The following is a 20136-nucleotide window of genomic DNA, read 5'->3' on the forward strand; positions in this document are numbered from 1 at the left end:
CAGGGGGCCAGTAAAATGCCTGTCTCATCTCTTTCTTCCCACTGTAATTTAGTTGAATCTCCTGGTAGAGGCAATGCATGAGCAAGTTTAATTCATCATTAATAAAGGGATAAAATTCCACTTGCTGACTAGATGGACACTTTTGTCCTGGAACTGGCCCATGCCTAAGTCGAGGTAGTTGATGTCCTTAGTGTAGTAACACAGAATGAAACGCTTCTCTTCTCAAGGGTGGAGACACGAAACAAGTTCTGCCTCCATGATCCCTGTGACAAGAAGATGCAAAAATGCCCAGCCCACGGAGTGTAAAGATGGTTCTTTTACTGTATGCATTTTGTTTCACTCTCGAACACTCTGGAGAGACGCTGTAAGACCATCTAGTATAAACAAGATGGTTGGGGGACCTCAGCTGTTCAGTATAACATGTCAATTCAAAACATCTTCAGCCATCTAAATTTCTAGTTTTATTTTATTTGTGCAAATCAATTTTAGCGTTACATTACGCCTTCTTTTTTTACTGTTTAGAGATGTAGTCCAGAAATAAATACTTTCGCTCCAAGAGGTCATCATCCAGTGCCAAGGTGTCGTGAGCCGCCCAAAGGAATGACCTTTCTTCAAGGAAGTCACAAATTTGAGAATTGTTGCTGTGCTCATTCCAGGCTAGAGTCTCTGTCATTGTAAAAAAACTTCCAAGTGAATGGCTTTCAATAGCTAAGTGTGAGACATAACTCTTGCTGAGCCAAAACTGTTCTTTCATTTCAAGATAGAGTCATTTACTGGTGGCGCCGCAAAGTCAGGAGCATGGCCAGATATGCAATCCTTTCCATTACTGCCGATGCAAATAAACAATGAAATGTTAAAGCTTTCTGAATACCAGAATATCACAACATTCTGAAGCCATCATAGTTGTTAAATACAATTTTCTCTCTCTCTCTCTCTCTCTCTCACTCTGTCTCTCTCTCTTCTTCATTGTGTAGGAGTATTAACTGGAACTTTTTTCCTCAAAATTTAGCTGTGTGGGACTAAAAATCCCAATCTCTATATGTAATTCGTTGACCACAATTCAGCAGTTTTGATTGGCTGAGAAAGTGACTAGTGGGGCTGCCTTTTTGTGAAATGCCTAGGACAATAGAGGAGCGAAATTAATAGTATCTCTGATAGAAGTTTCTACAGAGAGAAGACTTCCAACACTTTGGGTTTTAGATTGTGGCAGACTCAGATGTTTACTCTCTTGTGCTAGATTCTGATAAGAGTAGACTTTGCCCCCAGTGCAAGTTCTTTAATAGACGCAGACTTTGCTTTCAGACCCCTGAGGGCATATCTTCATAGAAGTGTTACTTTGCCCTGTGATCGATATAGAGTCAGGAAATGGAACATTAATTCGAGTACATGTTTGAAATGACATGAGGGATTTCATGCGGACACATGATTCGTTGTGGTACCTTGATAACGTTTGCCTTTCAAGTTTTTAACTTCCGATTGAATTTTCCCTAGCGGATTGTTGTGCACACATTTCTTGGTGAGTCTGCTCATATGGTGCCCAATGCGTAACAATCAACCCACTGAATGATTAAGTACCATTACTATACAGAATGTTCAGTGCGATTGTTTCTGTCCCTTCGCCAATGGATGGTTTGAGCAAAATTTTTAGGATGACGATTTTCCTTTCTGTTTCCTCAGTTCCATGTGGCCCACTTGGCAATGCTTAAAGTGTAATTAAGTAATTTCCCCTTGTGCTTATTGTTGTTTTCTTCTCTCTCTATCTTATTCCATATGTCAATATCTTTATGTTTCCTTATCACTTGTATGCTCACAAGAGCAAATAAACTAGGCAGCCTGGATTTATTGTGTATTTTTGTACTTACACAATCATTATGCCTTTTCCTATTTAAATGCTGTTGAAAGATAGGCATCCACGCTATATTTGTGAGGGCTATTTTCTGTTATTCATTGTGAAACATTGTTTTTACATTACACTTACTAACTGCTGGGGAGGGTACTGCTTCTCAGAAATCCACATGGGATCAGTCACCACAGTGGATAGTTTAAATCAAGGCTCCACATTCAGCTTCTTCCAGAGTGGCCTGAGGGCCTTTATACATAGGTCTGTCTTCTCTACAGTCAATTTTATTGCAGCAGCACTGCCTCAGTGCCCAGTGACGTGTACTCCTGCTGCCTGCTGAATTGGCAGATTAAATAATGCTCATCCCAGACTCCCTCCACCTGCAGATGTTGCAGCTGCATCATGCCAATCTGGCGAACATGTATGGAGGAAAAATTTAGCGTGGAATTGCCCATATTTGGGAACTGACAAAGAAATTAACACTTTGGTATAGATTCACACACACTGTGTGCAGAACCATCTACACTGTGACACAACTCACTGTTGGCAGTCCCACATCACTCATATGAGCACTTTCAGACTGGCTATGCAGGTACTTTCTTGAACTCCATATGGCTCCTGGTGAAGGATGTGTAATCTGGTTTTCCATATATGACAAGCATGGCGACCACCACAATTGCAGGCTTCAGGAGAGTGTTTGCGACCACTTTTAAATGTTGAAGTTGTCCCTGATATCACCTTTTCAAATAATAGTTTCCAGACACGTCCATTAAATTTGCACTTCTCTGCTGCAGATGTGGACTGAACACCTAACAATGACATCTTTGCACCCAATGTTAAGCTTGAAGATTGAGTGCTTTGTTATGAATTTAAGTCACAGATGGAAAAGCCATTGCAGATGGAAATGAAGCGTGATCCCCTCACCTTCAACCCCAATCCTGTCAACAGGCGCTGCACAACTGAAATTTCCCATGGCAGTTGTCATTCCTCCCTGCAGCTCCCGTTTCCAACGATGATGAAGAGACCCTTTTTTCGAGATGGAGATCAATATGGGCACAGATATTCGAACGCAGTCCTGGGAAAACACTAGACACATTCACAGCTCACCAAGAACACTCGATGTTCTTTGTCACGGCCAAAAGCGGGACCCTAGTTTGACTCAGCAAAAATATGAGTCTGTGAGCATCAGAGGACGCATAGATGCCATGCCCAGCACTATTTCAGTACCGCAATTGATCTGCACACCATATTGCTTTGCCACTGGCTCCACTATAGCACCAGTATAAACTGTGCTTTCCACACCAGTGCCCAGCAATGCCATCCCTTCGACTATTACTTCCAGATAATGAATGGCTAGCACATTAGGTGTGGAATCTGATGGAGATGGAGCCTCTGCCTCAGCCCTGCCAGCACTCTTGACATTTACTGTAGGAGCTTATCATGAACTATTAGAACTAATCAAGGCAAATGACCAAGCTAGCTGGCATAGCAAAAAAGTCTGAAAACATGTTTGTTCTCTAGTAAAGAATCTGTCATAATATGATCTGCCAAGATTTGAAATATAGCTAAAAGTTTCTACTTTGTGTATTATAAGGGGAAAAGTAAAGGAAATTTAATCTATAATACAAAATTACGAGTATTGGTCGCATCTCGAATGACTAACGGTAGTAACAGGCTACACTTCTGTGTATATCAAGATATTAAAGTACCCAAGCTTTCATTCAGAACACTACAAACCCACACTACAGAGTTTGTTCAGTGCCGCGGTGAAGGAAAAATCAGAAATTATTATTAATCATCACGTGTCTTCTGAACTGATATGATGTGAAGACTACAAGAAGTACAAATTCAGTGGAAATTTGTCTGTTATCTAGTGGTTGTGTCAAACTCAGCTTAGTGGCTTTCAGTAGATGTGACAGCGCTGATTATATTGACAAGAGGTTACTACTTGAAGTCTATTTTTGTTTTTTAAGATTTCTGTTGGTTGTTATGCCCAAATATCAGAATTTAACTTTGCTGAGTCCCCATGCTGATAACTTCTTCTGTTCTGAACGATATATGCATAGTGTCTGAATTAAACACTACCGGTGTCCTTGAGTGCGGTAAGAATATTTATTTTTATTATTATTTACTAATTGTAGGACTCATTTGTACAGTATAAGGCTGTACATTACGTTTACATGCGACACATCTTCAGAAAGACGAAAACTGAATTTTGAAAACCGCTTTTCGCTCTCGTGTTTACATGTGGTCTGAAGTGGGTTTGCTAGCACAGTTAAATATGGCGTCTGGAAAACAGCAGATCAACATAATTTCGCTTCACTTATATGTTACAGATACTTGTTCAGTCTAATATTTCTGCTTCTCGTTGACTTCACAATAAGTCCATATTAACCGAATATTCTGAAAACAAGATGTAACTGGACAATCCAAGCCAGTTGCCTTGGCAACCCAGAAGCGACACTGAGAAATCGGTTTACGTAATCCGGTCTTGGGAGCCCCATGTAAACGGGGTTGCTATGTTTTCGTGTTTAAAAAGGTCAGAGAGGTTTGTTCATTGCTGGGATACCAAAGATAATATTTTGCGCATGTGACGTTTTGTTTTGACGCAAGGTGTCAAGTATTGAAGGGTTTAGGTGCGGCATGTAAATAGAGCAGACTGTGTTGTGCCTGTGTTGTTATGTAATATTTATGAAAATGATTACATAGTTCTCCAGAAGAGATACACAAGCAATTGATGACTGTTGATTCATGGATTGAAGAACGCGACGATAATGACACCAAGTCATGATAACTGGATTAGAAAATTTATTGTATCTGATCCGAGAAAACATAAAAAAGGTTTCACCGTTTACAAAGTAACGTCAATAGTAAGTATGCATATTATTATTCCAATTACCATCGATTCAGATTGTTGTCTGAGAGTCCTTCAGAAATTTGATTAATGTCTGCAGCCACTATTCCGACGAGTTCAGGAGCATATTTAATCTACCTCTGCTAATTAGTTTCAGGAAATATTAACTGACTGATGTCGCTCATCACATGTACTATGCTGCTGGCACGTACAACGCTAGTATACTGCACAAAGACAGTGTATCATAATTTGTTAACGACATACCTGTTGGCCTGATATGAAAAGGATCAAACTAATGGGAGTACAGATAGTGTCGGTTTAGACGTTCGAAAATTATAAGGTGTAAATCGAGTCGAAAGTTCCCGTTACATAAATCATTTAGGTATCAAATCTGTATCGGAAACTCCCAAGTTAATGTTATTGATGTGAATTTTAAAGACTCATTTGTTTAGAATTATCCAGAGTCGAATTCTGGATTTCGGACTGGGGGAAGAGGGCCTGAGTTCAGAAATTATGTATCAAATTAGCTACAGTAATCGAAGTTCTTTTCTTTTCTGAATCTATTACAATACAAACGACAATAATGAGAAAATTTCTGAGGCTGTTAAGTTTCTAGGCATTGTAAAATAGTTTTTTTAACAGCCCAATAGCCCAATCCCACCCCTTCCTGGAATCACCGATACCATTACGATTAACATCATAGCCATAAATTTTTATGTCAGATTTAAGAGCAGTTAAATGCAATTAATTAGCTATTTCCAGTTCTTCATTTATGTTCATTGTTCACACAACTTTAGCATGGTATAAAGTTTTTATCATGTGCAAAATTACGCTAATAATTTTTTAGTTGATAATTTTCCTGCTATTTCACTTCTTTTTCTGAGTAGTCATGTATACTGACATCGCTGATATTTACACCACGGCGCTCTTTTGGGCCACTGGCTGGATTTGTATATCCTTTTTAGAAGACAACCATTCTCAACACATTTTTCTTAACAGTTCATTTCATCATTATCTTCTGTGGCTTCTCTTTAAATTTTTAGAATGTTACTGGTTTTATGGCCTTCAGTGGTATCTTTGACCCTTTCTCTTCAGCATTTATCATATATTCTGTTTCCACTTTCACACATTGCGGTCTGTTCTTAACTAATTCTTTTATCTAATCATCCATATTTGAAGAGCCTTTTCAACTGTTAGCAAAAATAGGAACAACTGTGCTTGTAAAATTTATATGATGCAGTTCTGTAAGGGAGCAAATAGTTACGTTGAAACTTGTCCAGATTTATAGTATTGATTTATAGTATTGAACTTTCTTACAATATATTTTACCTGAAAACTTATGCAGATTGTTATGGAGTCACTTGAAAATTGTCACGCAGCAAAAATAGCACAACTATTGCTATCATCACCAAATAAAATGTAGCTAATGACTGTTAGTGTGGCAAATCTTTGTAATCCAAAACTTTTGCTTTGTCTGTGGACCACACTGCAATTAAAATGCCATGTTGATTGTCTTCCCGTCGGATGATGATGATTGACAACATGATACAAGGCTATTTCCTGTTGACACTTCTTGTTTCTGGTTAGATATATATGACTTTTGAACCATGTCACGGAAGTTACATTGATGCAATGAAATTCTAATTAACTTAAAAGGATGTTGTTGTTTACGCAGTCAAATAGCCTACTTTATAAGGATTACATTAGTAAGGAAGAAACACACATTTTTTGTTTTCTCCAAAAAAATTTCTGCTCAGAGATATAACCATCCAAAGATGATGCTGGGCATACCATTTTGAAGATGTGAATTCTGGAGAAAAATTGTAAAATGTTGTATTTCAGGAACAGTTCTAGATATTTTTTTTTTTTTTTTGTAAATTAATTGCTACATGATTAAAAAGAATTCCTCCACTTGGACTTACCTGTAAAAGTTCTTTTACTGTATCATTCTGAACATTTTTTGTAGAATTTATGGAGAAAATTTTTTTTTTTCAAGAATGGCTGTCCATAAAATTTTGATTTTTTTCTGTTGATTAGTACCATATAGTTCTACATTCCTTGAAAAGGAGAGCTTCCAATTTTAGGTTGAACAGGTTTTATAAACAATTGAAATTTTTGCCATACATAAAACCTGTTATATTATCACATAACAGGCCCATAAAAATCAAAATGTAGCCTTATTTAACATAATTTTAGTTTTAAAAGATGAGTAAGACTCTCCTTTTTCAAGCATTTTAAATGGTTTCAAAATGTATGTGAAAGGTTCAGGTACTTAAAAGGTTTCAATTTATGCAACTTCTGTGCACTCTGTTTTGTATTTAAATTAGCCAGTCAATGAACTAAAAATGTGTTCCACTGCTTCAATATCTTTCTTTGATATAGAGTGATGCCTTCCTGTTGAACCAATAGGAACTGGAGCACTTACAATCTTCAAAACATTGTAAACTGGAAGTGAGCATTGATAGCGTTGTTGCTGTCCTTCAGCTGGAAATCTATATCCAGCATCTGGTCCATGTGGTAGCATAAAGTTCACTACAATGTTGTTTAACTCATAACTGGTGTCTATAACCTCTGCAATCCATCAGTCACAAAGTCATACACACATACCACAAACATCCCCCTTCTCAGGTTTTTGTTTTGAATATTATCCTGCTGTTTCTGAGGTGTTGGCCGAATGAATGAAATTTCTTCTTTCTTGCTCTTTAAGTGCATGCAATATGAGTTTGCCCATCACTTTGATTCTAAAAATTTCACAGGAATAGTTTGTTGGACCATTCTTCTTTTTTCTGCTCACAGAATTCTTCGATTTCCTCTTTGGACAAAAGAATGAGGGCTGTGGTGTAGCATGGTGCTTCAGCAGTCCTCCTACACCATCGCAAGGCCCCTTCCATTGACCAGTAGCACTGTATACCCAGTCAGTTGGCACAAGCAACTTACTCAGTTCAAACAGTTGGTAACGATTTTTAAAATGACTAGGAGCACCATCAGAAATAATGATGAGCTTCTCTGCCCCTGTTTGCAGTTGAAGAATTTTGTGCATTGCAAACTTGTGGTCTTGTTTTGAAAATATGTCACTCCTGTAAAAATTGAAACCTGGGCATTGCTCCAATGATTCCCTTGTACTTCTTGTGAGAGAATTACTGACCAGTTGTCAGCAAAATCACAGTGAAACACTAAACATAGTTTTTCAGCCTGTACACACCCTTTTACTTCTGCAATGTGTTGTTGTTGCAATTTCAGATGCTAGTGTGTTACTGCTTTCACTGACCATTTACCGAGTTCATCAGTTAAACTGTCAAAGGTAACAGTTTTCTTAATTAGCTTATTTTACTCCCATGTTGTATATGTAATTTCTGCAGAGTTATCCGCTACGTCTTCCAGACAAGTGTCTGTAAAGGCAGTCCTCCCTTTCCAGGGCAGTCACCACATTCTTGAAGCTAACAAGTCTCTCGCTTTATGTCACAGACTACTAATGACTTCACACTCCCAACAGAGGTGTCATACGTTATGTACTCCAGTAAGTTCTTCAAAGTTAGCAAACAAAGTTCAAAATTCGTGAATTACAAACATAAACAGACACTGTAGATGGGTGTGGAACTACCTACTTAGGTCGTAGTGCATAAAGTTATGATCTTCCAATATGTGAAGTTGTATAGTTGCTCTTATAAACTGCAAAAGTTTCTTTAATACTGCGAGTCATGTACCTCTTCACTTTCATAACTTTTGGACCTTCAACTGTTAAGAGTTCTAGTGTCTTTTTTGTTGGCACTCTGGCGAGAACAGTCCCATTTATCTTCCAGATAAAATGGCTGCACTATTTGAACTTGAGCTCCTTCTACAGGATGACGATAATAGGTATCTGGTCTTCCAAAGACTCCTTTTACAGATCTCACATTTCTTGATTTGTCTACCATGTACTTTGATACTGATGGAACATGGTTCAGAATTCTCTTCTTTGAAAATGTCCCTTGAGTAATAGTTAAAACGTGCACAATATTCAACAACTGAATGGATATTCGTTAAAAATTCCTGGCAAGAGGGGCAGGGGTGCTTTGGTTCATTTTCTTCTGAAGATGGAATTTCTACTTTGAAGAGTGTGGTCTGTTTTGCTGTAGTGTATTCATCCACAGCTTTAGTAATTTCTCTGCACTTTCTTGATGCATAGAGCTTATGACTCAACTTCACTGATCACAGTTTTTTAACAGGACTGACAGCTTCCTCTGTAGTTGATTGATTCAGGGTATTTAATTCTTCCTCTATTGATGCAAAATTTGCATCATCTCCACCACGGGAGGCTTCACCTTGTTCAGATACTATCATTGTAGTTATTCTGCTAAAATATTTCCCGAAAGAAAGGATACAGCGGAGTGCTAGTTCTGCAAGGTTTGCAGGAGAGCTTCTGTAAAGTTTGGAAGGTAGGAGACGAGATACTGGCAGAAGTAAAGCTGTGAGTACCGGGCGTGAGTCATGCTTCGGTAGCTCAGATGGTAGAGCACTTTCCCGCGAAAGGCAAAGGTCCCGAGTTCGAGTCTCGGTCGGGCACACAGTTTTAATCTGCCAGGAAGTTTCATATCAGCGCACACTCCGCTGCAGAGTGAAAATCTCATTCTGGAAACATCCCCCAGGCTGTGGCTAAGCCATGTCTCTGCTCTATCCTTTCTTTCGGGAGTGCTAGTTCTGCAAGGTTCGCAGGAGAGCTTCTGTAAAGTTTGGAAGGTAGGAGACGAGATACTGGCAGAAGTAAAGCTGTGATTTCCGCCCGTGAGTCGTGGTTCGGTAGCTCAGATGGTAGAGCACTTGCCCGCGAAAGGCAAAGGTCCCGAGTTCGAGTCTCGGTCAGGCACACAGTTTTAATCTGCGAGGAAGTTTCAAAATTTATGTTATTGTTATTATTATTCTTTCTTTCTTTTCTCAGATGTTATGTCTGGTCAAAAATGGAATGTGACGTGGACCTTGATCAAGTGTGACATCCTTTTAACTGTACGGTATATTCTATATTGCATTTGCTATATTGCATTTAGGAACTTTCGGGTGATTGAACATGTATCAATAATTAGGGATTTCTGTAGTTGTATATATAAGTTTGGCTGTAGCTGTATTGCATTGATGTACTGGTGGATATTGTGTAGTATGACTCCTGTAGTTGGTAGTATAATTGGTATAATGTCAACTTTATCCTGATGCCACATGTCATTGACTTCCTCAGCCAGTTGGATGTATTTTTCAATTTTTTCTCCTGTTTTCTTTTGTATATTTGTTGTATTGGGTATGGATATTTCGATTAGTTGTGTTAATTTCTTCTTTTTATTGGTGAGTATGATGTCAGGTTTGTTATGTGGTGGTGTTTTATCTGTTAGAATGGTTCTGTTCCAGTATAATTTGTATTCATCATTCTCCAGTACATTTTGTGGTGCATACTTGTATGTGGGAACATGTTGTTTTATAAGTTTATGTTGTGAGGCAAGCTGTTGATGTATTATTTTTGCTACATTGTCATGTCTTCTGGGGTATTCTGTATTTGCTAGTATTGTACATCCGCTTGTGATGTGATGCACTGTTTCTATTTGTTGTTTGCAAAGTCTGCATTTATCTGTTGTGGTATTGGGATCTCTAATAATATGCTTGCTGTAATATCTGGTGTTTATTGTTTGATCCTGTATTTCAATCATGAATCCTTCCGTCTCACTGTATATATTGACTTTTCTTAGCCATGTGTTGGATGCGTCTTGATCGATGTGTGGCTGTGTTAGATGATACGGGTGCTTGCCATGTAGTGTTTTTCCAATTTACTTTCTTCGTATATGTTGATGTTATGTGATCTAGAGGGTTGTAGAAGTGGTTATGAAATTGCAGTGGTGTAGCCGATGTATTTATATGAGTGATTGCTTTGTGTATTTTGCTAGTTTCTGCTCGTTCTAGAAAGAATTTTCTTAAATTGTCTACCTGTCCATAATGTAGGTTTTCTATGTCGATAAATCCCCTTCCTCCTTCCTTTCTGCTTAATGTGAATCTTTCTGTTGCTGAATGTATGTGATGTATTCTATATTTGTGGCATTGTGATCGTGTAAGTGTATTGAGTGCTTCTAGGTCTGTGTTACTCCATTTCACTACTCCAAATGCGTAGGTCAATATTGGTATAGCATAAGTATTTATAGCTTTTGTCTTGTTTCTTGCTGTCAATTCTGTTTTCAGTATTTTTGTTAGTCTTTGTCTATATTTTTCATTTAGTTCTTCTTCAATATTTGTATTATCTATTCCTATTTTTTGTCTGTATCCTAGATATTTATAGGCATCTGTTTTTTCCATCGCTTCTATGCAGTCGTTGTGGTTATCCAATATGTAATCTTCTTGTTTAGTGTGTTTTCCCTTGACTATGCTATTTTTCTTACATTTGTCTGTTCCAAAAGCCATATTTATATCATTGCTGAATACTTCTCTTATCTGTAGTAATTGGTTGAGTTGTTGATTTGTTGCTGCCAGTAGTTTTAGATCATCCATGTATAGCAAATGTGTGATTTTGTGTTGGTATGTTCCAGTAATATTGTATCCATAATTTGTATTATTTAGCATGTTGGATAGTGGGTTCAGAGCAAGGCAGAACCAGAAAGGACTTAATGAGTCTCCTTGGTATATTCCATGCTTAATCTGTATTCAGTTCTAAGCAAAGAAGGGAAAGCAGAAAGGTGGAAGGAGTATATAGAGGGTCTATACAAGGGCGATGTACTTGAGGACAATATTATGGAAATGGAAGAGGATGTAGATGAAGATGAAATGGGAGATACGATACTGCGTGAAGAGTTTGACAGAGCACTGAAAGACCTGAGTCGAAACAAGGCCCCCGGAGTAGACAATATTCCATTGGAACTACTGACGGCCGTGGGAGAGCCAGTCCTGACAAAACTCTACCATCTGGTGAGCAAGATGTATGAAACAGGCGAAATACCCTCAGACTTCAAGAAGAATATAATAATTCCAATCCCAAAGAAAGCAGGTGTTGACAGATGTGAAAATTACCGAACAATCAGTTTAATAAGCCACAGCTGCAAAATACTAACACGAATTCTTTACAGACGAATGGAAAAACTAGTAGAAGCCAACCTCGGGGAAGATCAGTTTGGATTCCGTAGAAACACTGGAACACGTGAGGCAATACTGACCTTACGACTTATCTTAGAAGAAAGATTAAGGAAAGGCAAACCTACGTTTCTAGCATTTGTAGACTTAGAGAAAGCTTTTGACAATGTTGACTGGAATACTCTCTTTCAAATTCTGAAGGTGGCAGGGGTAAAATACAGGGAGCGAAAGGCTATTTACAATTTGTACAGAAACCAGATGGCAGTTATAAGAGTCGAGGGACATGAAAGGGAAGCAGTGGTTGGGAAGGGAGTAAGACAGGGTTGTAGCCTCTCCCCGATGTTGTTCAATCTGTATATTGAGCAAGCAGTAAAGGAAACAAAAGAAAAATTCGGGGTAGGTATTAAAATTCATGGAGAAGAAATAAAAACTTTGAGGTTCGCCGATGACATTGTAATTCTGTCAGAGACAGCAAAGGACTTGGAAGAGCAGTTGAATGGAATGGACAGTGTCTTGAAAGGAGGATATAAGATGAACATCAACAAAAGCAAAACAAGGATAATGGAATGTAGTCTAATTAAGTCGGGTGATGCTGAGGGAATTAGATTAGGAAATGAGGCACTTAAAGTAGTAAAGGAGTTTTGCTATTTGGGGAGCAAAATAACTGATGATGGTCGAAGTAGAGAGGATATAAAATGTAGGCTGGCAATGGCAAGGAAAGCGTTTCTGAAGAAGAGAAATTTGTTAACATCCAGTATTGATTTAAGTGTCAGGAAGTCATTTCTGAAAGTATTTGTATGGAGTGTAGCCATGTATGGAAGTGAAACATGGACGATAAATAGTTTGGACAAGAAGAGAATAGAAGCTTTCGAAATGTGGTGCTACAGAAGAATGCTGAAGATTAGATGGGTAGATCACATAACTAATGAGGAAGTATTGAATAGGATTGGGGAGAAGAGAAGTTTGTGGCACAACTTGACCAGACGAAGGGATCGGTTGGTAGGACATGTTCTGAGGCATCAAGGGATCACCAATTTAGTATTGGAGGGCAGCGTGGAGGGTAAAAATCGTAGAGGGAGACCAAGAGATGAATACACTAAGCAGATTCAGAAGGATGTAGGTTGCAATAGGTACTGGGAGATGAAAAAGCTTGCACAGGATAGAGTAGCATGGAGAGCTGCATCAAACCAGTCTCAGGACTGAAGACCACAACAACAACAACAACAACAAATCTGTATTGGCTGTGATGTGATATTATTTGAATTTGTTTGTATATTAAGTGTGGTTTTCCAATTTTTCATTACTATGTTTAGGAACTGTATCAATTTAGGATCTACTTTGTATATTTCCAATATTTGTAGTAACCATGAGTGGGGTACACTATCAAAAGCTTTTTGGTAATCAATGTATGCATAGTGTAGCGACCTTTGTTTAGTTTTAGCTTGATATGTCACCTCTGCATCTATTATCAGTTGCTCTTTACATCCTCGTGCTCCTTTGCAACAGGCTTTTTGTTCTTCATTTATAATTTTGTTCTTTGTTGTATGTGTTATTAATTTCTGTGTAATGACTGAAGTTAATATTTTGTATATTGTTAGTAGGCACGTTGTGGGGCGATATTTAGCTGGGTTTGCTGTGTCTGCTTGATCTTTAGGTTTCAGATAAGTTATTCCATGTGTAAGTGTATCAGGGAATGTGTATGGGTCTGCAATGTAACTTAGTAAGTTACATTGACAATGTAACAATGTAAGTTAGATGTGAATGTGTTGAGGTGAACTTCTTTAGCCAGAAATTTGCTATTTTATCTTTTCCAGGGGCTTTCCAATTGTGAGTAGAATTAATTGCTTGGGTGACTTCATGTTGCAAAATTATCACTTCAGGCATCCGCGGTATCATCTTGTATGTGTGTGTTTCTGCTTGTATCCACCGTGCATGCCTGTTATGTTGTACCGGGTTTGACCATATGTTGCTCTAGAAGTGTTCCATGTCTGTTATGCTTGGTGGATTGTCTACTTTAATGTGTGTGTTACCTATTGTCTGGTAAAATTTCTTTTGGTTTGTGTTGAATGTTTGGTTTTGTTTCCTTCTATTTTCACTTTTTTTGTATCTTCTAAGTCGTTTGTACAATGCTTGTAATTTCTGCTTCTTTTCATCTAATTGCTCTATCGCTTCTTGTTGTGAGATTTTACCTAACCTTTTTCGTTTTTTTTCTGACATTTCATTTCTTATAAATTGTGTTAGCTGTCCGATGTCTTTCCTCAGTTTTTCTATTCTGATCTGTAGCCTGTGTTGCCATGCTGGTTTTGTGGGTTTCTTCTGTGTGTTGGTTGGTTCTGATCTCTGCCTAGTATGTGTTTTTAGTGTAGTGAGTGCTCCTATATAAACCAGTAGTTGTAACTCTTCCATAGTTGTGTTTTCATTTATTTTGTTGTGTATGATTGTGTTGATAGTTTCTATTGTTGTTTTGACTTGTGGGTTATTTGGCGGTCTATGCAAGAATGGTCTAATGTCTGTATTTGTGTCTTTGTATTCTATATATGTCAGCTGAAATTTCTCTTCTATATCTAACATGTGTGTCACTTCGTTTTCTATTTGTGCTTGTTCTGGTGGCTGTCTTAAGATTTCGTTTTCCTCTGATTGTTTAATTGATGCGTGTTGGTCTTTATTTGGTTGCTCTGGTTGCTCTGGGATGTTTGAGTCCATTACTGTATTTTCTTCTTCTTCTGATCGCACATTATTTTGTTCCAGTATTTGTTGTAGTTGTTGTTTGATGTTTTCTAATTCTGACTGGGGTAGCCTGTTATTTTTTATTATTACATGGATCTGATCAGCTAGTCGTTGTTCTGTTAAAAATTTTAATTCTGGGTATCTGGTAATAAATGTTGTGTATACTTGTGATCTGTATCCAGTTGTGTTGGTTCCTAGGTTTGTTGCTTGGTAATAACAGAACATGAGGTGTCGATTAACTTCATCTGACCATCTCATCCTCTGTCTTTGTTTTCCTTCTAGGGTGGTTGCAGGAAGCATATCCTGCAAAACACCTCTATTTGGATTTAAATCATTTTCCAGTTGGCTAGCAGTGTCGTTACCATTGTGGGCGGGCATAGGGTTCAAGCGTCGTCCCTGTCCATGACGGCGCTTGTCCGAGGCTTCTTTAGTTCTGTCCTGAACCTATTATTATTATTATTATTAAACAGTGGAAAACCCAGGATGGAATAATAACATTATGAAAAGGATAGATTGCTGCTCACCATGTAGTGGAGATACTGAGTAAGAGAGAGGCACAACAAAAGACGCTAAACAAAGAAGCTTTTGGCGAAAAGTCTTCCTTCTGCATTAGGCAACATAACAAACACATATTCACACAAACACAACTCTCACACACATGACCTCTGTCTGGCTGCTGAGGCAAGACTGAGACAGCTGTCGTGTGTGAGAGTTGCGTTTGCATGAACGTATGTGTATGTGGGTTTTGTATAAATTTTGCAAAAGGCCTTTCGGCCAAAAGCTTACCTCGTGATATTTTTATTATTAAAACAACAGAAAATTTCACAGTGTTCTGAACAAGGATATGTACATTGCATTTCTCTTTGCAAATAATGCACCAGGTGTTAACAGTAAATAAACCAATTTCTTTGGATTATGACTGCAAAAAGGAACACATTCAGTATCTTTATGAAAAACTGGGCAAGACCTCCTATCTTCTTTTTGCTCACTAAAATCCTAGTGTTGTTAAGAGAGAATACCAAAGAATGCATTTCACACTGACTTTCACTCTCACCTTAAAATATGAGGTCACATTTTGGTAAAACTTAAGCACCTATCAGAACATAAAACTGCAAAAAAGAGCCATTAGAATCATATATGGATGCAGACCTTGAGATTAGGATAAAACATTGTTTACAATCTCTGTTATTTCTCCTTTGCCATGTATCTTCACTTGAAACTTCAGTATTCTTTAAACCAAATAGATTTGAAAAAAATTGTGAAATCTGTGATCACTTTATTAGACACAATAAAACTTATGTACAAGTATTACATAAATCAACAGAGCCCTGTACCAAAACTATACTTCCCACATAGGATAAATTCTCAAAAACTAGAAAGCAAATACTGATATCAAAACCTTTTGTAAATTTTGCAACTCATATTTACACTGTCACTGCTTGTACTCATTCAAGAATATTTTAAAATATGGAGTACATTATTTTTAATTCGCCTTCACTTGTATACATATAAATCGACTTGTCCAGTGCCCGTACACATAGCTGCTTTTGTATGTAACGGGACCAATAAAAGTCCAAATAATTAACCTGCAAACAAACAAAACAATAGTTCTGTAATTTTTTGACTACCACTTGTACCTTCTTAGTATCAGTCTTGTTCATCTGTAAATACCGATTGTTTTTTACCACAACTGATAACAAAATACACTCTAAGATTCTTTAAATTATTTTTTTTGTAAAGAACCACACCACAAAGGAATTATGTGGATGGGATGGAAGTTGGTAGACGTGATGTAGACGTACAGACAAACAAATGATTACAATCTCAGAAAAATTGGAGGATTTATTCAAGAAAAAGAGCTCCACAAATTGAGCAAGTCAATAACACGATAATGCACCTTTAGCCCTTATGCAAGCAATTATTCAGCTTGGCATACTTTTGATAGAGTTGTTGGATGTTCTAATGAGTGACATTGTGCCAAATTATGGACAGTTGGCATGTCAGATCATGAAAATACCATGATGGTAGGAAGGTGTTACCAAGAATGCTCCAAACAAGCGTGAAGACAAGCAGTAGAAGCTTGCGCTGTGTGTGTGGGCAGCCATTATCTTGCTGAAATGTAAGCACTGGAAGGCTTGCCATAAAGGGCAATAAAATGGAGCATAAAATATTGTCAGTGTAACACTGTGCTGTTAGAATTTCACAGATTACAACCAAAGGTGCCACAGATGACAACCAAAGGAGTTCTGCTACGAAATGAAATGATACCCCTGACTATAACTCCTGGCTGTTGGGCCATACGAAAGGCAACGGTCATGTTGGTATCCCACCACTGACCAGGGCATCTCCAGACGCACCTTCCCTGGTTATCAGGGCTCTCATCACTGAAGAAATTTCTACTCCAGTCAATGAGATTCCAGGCTGAAGATTTGTCTGGAGATGCCCTGGACAACATTGGGATGCCATATGGCTCAGCAGCTAGAAATGATGATCTGGGAAGCCTTTTTTTCATGTCAGGACCCCTCTGCACATCATCTGTGGCACCCTTACAGCACAGCGGTACATTAACGGTATTCTATGCCTCATTTTGTTGGCCTTAATGGCAAGCCATTATGTGTTTACATTTCAGCAAGATAATGATGCGCACACATGGTGAGAGTTTCTACTGCTTGCCTTCATGCTTGCCAAACCGTACCTTGCCCAGTAAAGCTCGTCATATCTCTCCCCAGCTGAGAACATTTAGAGCATTATGGGCAGGGCCCTCCAACCAGTTCAGGGTTCTGACTATTTAACACGCCAATTGGACAGAATGTGGCATGACGTCCCCCAGGAGGATATCCAATAACACTATTGGTCAATGCCAAACCAAATAACTGCTTGCGTAAGGGCCAGAGGTGGATCAAAGTGTTGTGTGTTATTTATGAAGCTCTTTCTCTTTAATAAATTGTCCAATTTTTCTGAATTTTGTTTGTCCGTAGATGTAAGCATATTTACAGATTTCTGTCCCATTTGGATAATTCCTTCATGGCACATCATCTCTCTCTCTGTCTCTGTCTCTTCTTAAAATGCTGTAAAAAGTATGTATTAAGGAAATTTAGATTGTTGAATATTTTATTCTTTCATTGGTATTTTGTTTAAATGTGTAAATAGTTTCTCATTTTATTTATTTATTTAAAAAAAAATAGGTATATGCAGAGTCATCTCCTGAGGCACTGGCAAAGACAGTTGTATGGAAGAGATACAATGACTTCAAGAAACTTCATAACCAACTGCAGATAAAACATAAAAAGCTGTATCTGAAGGACACTTTTCCACCATTTGTGAAAGCAAAATTTTTTGGACGGTGTGTATTACTTTTTTCTCATTAAATCCGTCAGTTTAAATATTTTCACAGAAAGATTTTCAGTCTTTATTTACAGGTTTGAAGATGATGTCATTGAGGAAAGGAGGAAGTGTGCAGAGTCATTGTTGCAGTTTGCATCTCAGCACTCTGCATTATATAAATGCAGTGCTTTTGTTAAATTTTTTGAGGTGAGCATTGTACTTTCATTATTACAAATTATATTGCATGCAGTTACTCCATTTATAGACTTGATGGGACTAGTGTGCAACTTTTGACACTAGTGCCAAAAGTTAAGATGACTGAGTGAAGGGAAAATGAATAAGAAAAAAAGAAAGAAAAAGAAATGAGCAATCAATGTGAATGACAATGTAGATTTCCTTCTACACAGAAATTGCACTGTCTGTGTAGGAAAACGGCAATCTCTGCACAGAATAGGCATTTGATTCGAAGATAACAAAAATCAGTGTGTTGCTCATATCGTGTTCTGTGGATGTGTGCTTCATTTTGAGCACAGTGGGAATTTAACAACATATGAAACCAAAGATGTTCCTTTGATCCTTTTTCACAAAGTCATGTTATGCTAACTTACTTTCTTAGGCATTAGTATTGTGTGGTAGTATTAACTGAAATATTGTTCAGTCTTCTACTGTGACAGTAGGAAAAAAAGGTTGAATGTTGACTTGTAACTAATAGTTTGTCTAAGGTGATATTCATTATTTTTTTATTCTGATGGAAAGGAAGCTCAAAGTAAAAGTTAATTTTTATGTCCCTGTCTCCTTTGTCGAACTTGTGCATCCAGTTCCACAGTCAGGATCCTTGGCACAAGCCAAGATCACTTAGCATACAGACAAAAGTTCATATTATTACTGTTCCCACTTGCCTTACCTTGTTCCTGTAAAACTATTATTTTATCATTATCATATAAGCACTTCATGGTCCTATGCATTTCTCAATTCTGGCGGCAGTTTATATAGTAAATTGCATGTATTCACAATAAAAACTAGTTTTTAGCATTGTGGCTTCTTATTTCTACTTTGCAAAACATTGTTAACTATAAGTCATCTCATTTTAATCTACCCACAAATCCCATTTGCACTGATTCTTTCATAACTAGTTTTCATTGATTCATAGACACTGTGCATCTCCACAAACTTTCAACAGAGATACATTATGTGTTGCTGTACTTCAGTTCAACAGAGATACATTATGTGTTGCTGTACTTCAGTATGACACTTGTGAGAAACTACAGTATTGTACAATATGCTGTCTCCCTTGTGAGTTACAATGTCATCTTTTATTGAGACACTTACGAGCCCTTGGATGAGAGAGTTGCTGGATGCGATGCACTCCATGTGTGGCTTCATCACATGACTATTTACATCAGAGGACACACCTGTTTGTGGTGCATCACTGTTGAAAGAGCCACAGTTTCCATTTAACCCTCCCAGGGGACCTAATGACTCTCTTCTAATGCAGGGACACATGCTGTTGTGGTGTGCCTTCTGTCCTCATGCTGCTGTAATTCATTTTTCTGTGATTTATTATTTGGCTGTTATTTATTGTCAAATTTTTAAGAGCTGTGATTGAGGAGCAAATCTCCAAGGCCATGGAACATATCAGTATATGAAATTACAACGTAAAAGTAATAACAGATAAAAATAAATGTTTATGAACCTGAAAAAAGTCAGCCCACAAGTTTAAGTAAATGCCATCAACAATACAAGAAACAGCTTAATTTTTCAAGGAACTGGTTCAAATGGCTCTGAGCACTATGGGACTTAACAGATGAGGTCAACAGTCCCCTAGAACTTAGAACTACTTAAACCTAACTAACCTAAGGACATCACACACAGCCATGCCTGAGGCAGGATTCGAACCTGCGACAGCAGCGGTTACGCGGTTCCAGACTGAAGCGCCTAGAACCGCTCGGCCACACCGGCCGGCTTTTCAAGGAACTGCTTGAAAGAATAGAAGGCGTGACCTATGAGCAAACTCTTCAGTTTTGATTTGAAAGTGTGTGGATTACTGCTAATACTTTTGAATTCAAGTTGTAGCTTTTTGAAAATGGATGCAGCAGTATACTGCACACCTTTCTGCACAAGAGTTACAGAAGTCCTTACAAATGCAGGTTTGATTTCTTCCAAGTATTAACTGAGTGAAAGCTGCTTATTCTTGGGAATAAGCTAATATTGTTAACAAGAATAAGGAATACATAAATGTTGAGAGGACAATGTCAAAATAACCAGACTCGTGAACGGGGGTTGACAAGAGGTTCGTGAACTTACACCACATATTGCC

General features: G+C 37.9%; 1 protein-coding gene across 1 annotated transcript in view; it reads left to right on the forward strand.

Moving 5' to 3' along the window:
• The first annotated feature begins 4455 nt into the window (after window positions 1–4455).
• The window catches only part of LOC126480992 (ribosomal protein S6 kinase delta-1), a 190846-nt gene continuing 175165 nt past the window's right edge, over window positions 4456–20136 (forward strand). Inside the window, exons 1-3 of the mRNA XM_050104435.1 lie at window positions 4456–4710; window positions 17681–17838; window positions 17915–18026. Coding sequence (XP_049960392.1) covers window positions 4615–4710; window positions 17681–17838; window positions 17915–18026 — 366 coding nt within the window. The 5' untranslated portion in view covers window positions 4456–4614. The remainder of the gene's footprint in view (window positions 4711–17680; window positions 17839–17914; window positions 18027–20136) is intronic.

The sequence above is a fragment of the Schistocerca serialis genome, chromosome 5, assembly GCF_023864345.2.
Source record: "Schistocerca serialis cubense isolate TAMUIC-IGC-003099 chromosome 5, iqSchSeri2.2, whole genome shotgun sequence".
NCBI lineage: Eukaryota > Metazoa > Arthropoda > Insecta > Orthoptera > Acrididae > Schistocerca > Schistocerca serialis.